This window comes from Neoarius graeffei, chromosome 8 (assembly GCF_027579695.1).
Source record: "Neoarius graeffei isolate fNeoGra1 chromosome 8, fNeoGra1.pri, whole genome shotgun sequence".
Taxonomy (NCBI): domain Eukaryota; kingdom Metazoa; phylum Chordata; class Actinopteri; order Siluriformes; family Ariidae; genus Neoarius; species Neoarius graeffei.
The window spans coordinates 9,570,668-9,574,861 of record NC_083576.1 but is presented as its reverse complement, the minus strand read 5'-3'; the positions used below and the strand labels follow the sequence as shown (position 1 = coordinate 9,574,861).

Here is a 4,194-nt window from a genome sequence, read left to right as displayed (position 1 = left end):
GGAGATGAATACATGATATATAATCCAATAGAAAGAAAAAACAGACATTCCAGAAGTCAGGTAGGTTTTTTTCTTTTTTTATCAGACTTTTTAATTCACATTTTTCATTTTTTTTAACACTGAAAGCTTTCCTGGCTGAATAACACCACTGTAAAACTGTTAAAAATGTCTCATGATGTTCTCAATAAGCAAGAAGCTATAGATATTTGAAAGATGGATGTGAAGCTACAAAACATGTTCATGAATGTATTTAATACTGTAATGGAGGGAGAAATGCTTGAATTGCTAGTTGTTGAATTGTTCAACATGGAAATTGTTGAATTTTTTTGGCTGTTTTGCTGTATTAGAGTCTTCTTTTGTAATATATCTGAAATTTTAATAAATACAGTATTAAATATTTATTTATATATATACCATATATATATATATATATATATATATATATATATATATATATATATATATATATATATAAAACACATTTTCAAAACACATGGACAAGTAAAATCAGAGCCTCTAAAGTTTGGTACAAATAAATATTTAAATAAATAAATTAACACTAGGGTCTCAAAAACAAATGTACATAAATAGACATTTTTTACAGGTAAAAACAGGTCATTTCAGGGCCATGTCTCTTTATCAGTCAATGTCCGAACCCACAGTAGACGCAGATATTTACGTCCGAAACATGCCTCGTGTCTCAGTCCTTCTTCTTCACACTCACACTGCAGCTCCACAGGGCCAAGCACCGAGCTCTGGTTATACCTTGCTGAACATCCTGATGAGTCTCGATCCCAGTGATTTAAACTGGAACGCTTGTGGCGTCATGACTCAGACAACATCTGTAACTCTCTCTCTCTCTCTCTCTCTCTCTCGGCCTTCATCTTGTCTATTTTATTTTGAGGTAGAATTTCACAGACTTCACAGTCACCCTGAAATAAAACAGACATCCCAGAGATCAAATGTCACATATGGAACTAAAAACGCCACCTAACGATGACCTCATATAGTCCGGGGATATTGTGCGCACATTTTTTGGATTGTGTGTGTGTGATGACTTACTGTGAGCTCCTGTTATTTAGCGGTGTGTAGACGTGCCAAGCTTAACCTTCTCCTCGTTTTCTACATCATACGTGCCTCGTTTGTGAAACCTGTCAATCATAAGAGACATTTTATGCAACAAATACTGCATTTAAATCGCCGATATGACGGTAGGTGCGTCAATAACTAACCTGAGAGCTAGGAGGAGGCCGATGATGGTTAGACAGAGTGTTGAAAGAACCACAGCCACGACAGCGAGGGCTGTTGTCCGACTGTAGCCTTCTTCAGGTGTTCCTACAGGTAAGGAGAAAAACTGACACCTCACTCCTGAGTAACCTGGATTGCATCTGCAAAGAAAAAAAAGATCATTTTATTAAACTGCAGGGTTTGCACAAAAACAGAACATAAAAAGCAGATTGGAGGAATGATTAGCGATGAGGCTTACATGCACGACTGGCCGATCTTTCTCAGATACTGGCACGTTCCATGGATGCAATAATCCTTATATTTCTTCAAGCAAGGATTCCTTTTCTTCCCTTTCCCCTTTCCCTTTCTTTTCCTTTCTCCTTTAACGTTCCCATCACCTTCACGCCTCTCTGCGTTCAGCACCGTGGTTGGGTCTTTAGGTTTGCTTGAAAATGCGACTGTAGAAGCAAAACAACAAGAGCACAAATTTACCACCATATTTTCTTCTCATTTGAAAAATATTCACAATAATAACAGGCACAGAATTCAAAAAGATTCAAAGCAAAACTTGTGTCATTCATTTATAGTGAGTATTTATATTTTACATCACAGCCACTTCTGAATTACCTCGAGGCATCTCGAAATCCCCAGACAGCTCATCGTCGTATTGTTCATCATCGTAGTAATATTCCTCCTCTTCTTCTTCTTCTTGGTGCTTGTGCTTGCTGTCATCAGCAGGCTTTCTGTCGTTCAGAGCCTCGGATGTGCGCAGCAGGTGAATCACAGTCGTTTGTGCAGGCTTCTCTGACTCATACCTCTCTATAGATGCACCACTTGCCAGAGAGAAAATAACTAAAAAAAAACATAATAAAGACAAGTTTATTTCAGGTTAATCGTTCACTTCCTCAGACTCAGGACTAGCTCCTGGATCTGGATATGGAAGTTGGAGTAGGTGCCAATACTTCTGAGCTTTGCAACCACGACAGCAGTGTGCAGTCCCCTCCCCCCCATTTAGCTATTAAAGGGAATTTGTCCAACTTATCTAGTAGCGAATATGAAAACAACCTATTCTTTCCCTAAAATAGGTCACACACTCGACACCCCTAGAGGGTGCTCGGGCAGATTTGCAAAACTCACATGCACAGACACTGATCTAATGCATGAACACACAGGTCAAAAATAAATATATCACATTACATTACATAAAGATTATTCTTAAATGGGCCGGCGACCAACTGAACCGCAGTGTTGCCCTCCAAGAAAAGATTCTTCGACATGCTGAAACACTTAGTACGAGAAAAATGAAGTGTCCTGCTCCAGGAATTCAGTATTATGGAAACTTTACTGAAAAACGGCTATCACTTTCATTTCACGTGCAGTACATCACGTGTACACAAGGTAAAAGGCGTGAAGCTGCTTTCCGTGGAATCACAGAAGGCTGAATGAAGCCTGGAATTACTTACCGAGTGCATGGGCGAAAACGGCCACCACACACAGCTTCATAGTTTCCAACTCGGATAGAACACGAAGAGAAGCTGTGACGGAAAAGAAATCCAGGAAAATTTCAGGCTTGTTGTGAGTATTCCACAGAATTCCGAGTTTAATCCGTGGACGTGCGCCGGCCCGTGGCTGAGCTCTGACAGAGGAACAAGACAGAATCAGTGTTGGTGAAGAGCAAGCGTTTAAATAGGGCTGAGACCATGCCTCCTCCTCCTCCTCCCCTCTCTCTCTCTCTCTCTCTCTCTCTCTCTCCTCTCACACTTCATTTAGTTTATAACATGCTGTCACACAGTCTTTACTGGTCATGTCTACTGTAATTTTAACTGACATAGACTGTTAGTATTCTAAAGGGGAATCCTCCCTCCAACAGAGAGTGTCCCAGAAAATAGAACCACTCTGGAAAGTGACAAACCTGGAACTATTAAAAATATATATATATATATATATATATATATATATATATATATATATATATATATATATATATATATATATATCTAGATGTAGACCCTTATGAAAAAGAAGTATACTTCAAGTTCATTTTATTCAGTATACTTAAGTAAAGTTAAAGTATATTTCTTTAAGTTTACTTTTGTGTACCAGGCATACTGATATCAGTGTACTTACAGTATACTTGTAAGTAAACTAATCTAATACTTCTTGGAACTAAATTGGCCCACTTTTAGTTTATTAAAAGTATACTTTAAATCTAAGAGAAGTAAACTCTGAGTATACAACTAGTATTTTTTTATTTTCTACTGCAAGTATACCACAAGTAAACTTATATACTAATAGTTTACTAGTTCTATACTTGTAATCCACTCTTTAGTTTACAAAAAGCGTACTTCATAGTATACTGGAAATATACTACGAGTTTACTTGTTTTATACTTCTAGTCCACTTTTTACTTTACTAAAGTATACTTTGTAGTATACTGGAAATATACTATTGGTTTATTCGTTACACACTTCTAGTCCACTTTTTAGTTTATAAAAGTATACTTGGAAATATACTATTAGTTACTGGTTATATACATCTAGTCCACTTTTTAGTTTTGAAGTATACTGCACTGACCCTTCTAGGTACACTATTAGTTTTCTAGCCCGAACCCTTACCTCATACACACTACCAGTAGACAACTGAAGTGTTTTGTACCTTAAGTTACAATGAAGTTATAAAGGTAAGAATTCACAAAATAACAACAGATACTCAGGATTAAGAATTCATTTTCTTTAAAAAATCAAAATTGAAAGCAACGTTGTATTAAATGCCAAAGTATAAAAACATGCCAATGACGACTGAAACTGACATCCAAGCTTGAAAGAAAAATAAATAAATAAATAAATAAATATTCCACTCAGGAGAAATAAAAAAATAAAATTAAATAAAAAAACCTTATATGGAACCACAGACATACCTAAGAGTCAACAATGCTGAAGCACAACTACAGGGCAAGTCCACTTAAAT

At 36.7% G+C, this 4,194-nt stretch overlaps 1 protein-coding gene across 1 annotated transcript; it reads right to left on the bottom strand.

The window, feature by feature from the left end:
- Positions 1-482: 482 nt before the first annotated feature.
- hbegfa (heparin-binding EGF-like growth factor a) lies at positions 483-2,889 on the bottom strand. Its single transcript, XM_060926831.1, has 6 exons — positions 2,691-2,889; positions 1,855-2,079; positions 1,487-1,685; positions 1,233-1,388; positions 1,063-1,151; positions 483-932 (listed from the first exon to the last, which is right to left on the bottom strand). The coding sequence occupies exons 1-5, from the start codon at positions 2,728-2,730 to the stop codon at positions 1,079-1,081; spliced, it is 693 nt and encodes a 230-aa protein (XP_060782814.1). The 5' UTR covers positions 2,731-2,889; the 3' UTR covers positions 483-932; positions 1,063-1,078.
- Between the last annotated feature and the right edge of the window lie 1,305 nt (positions 2,890-4,194).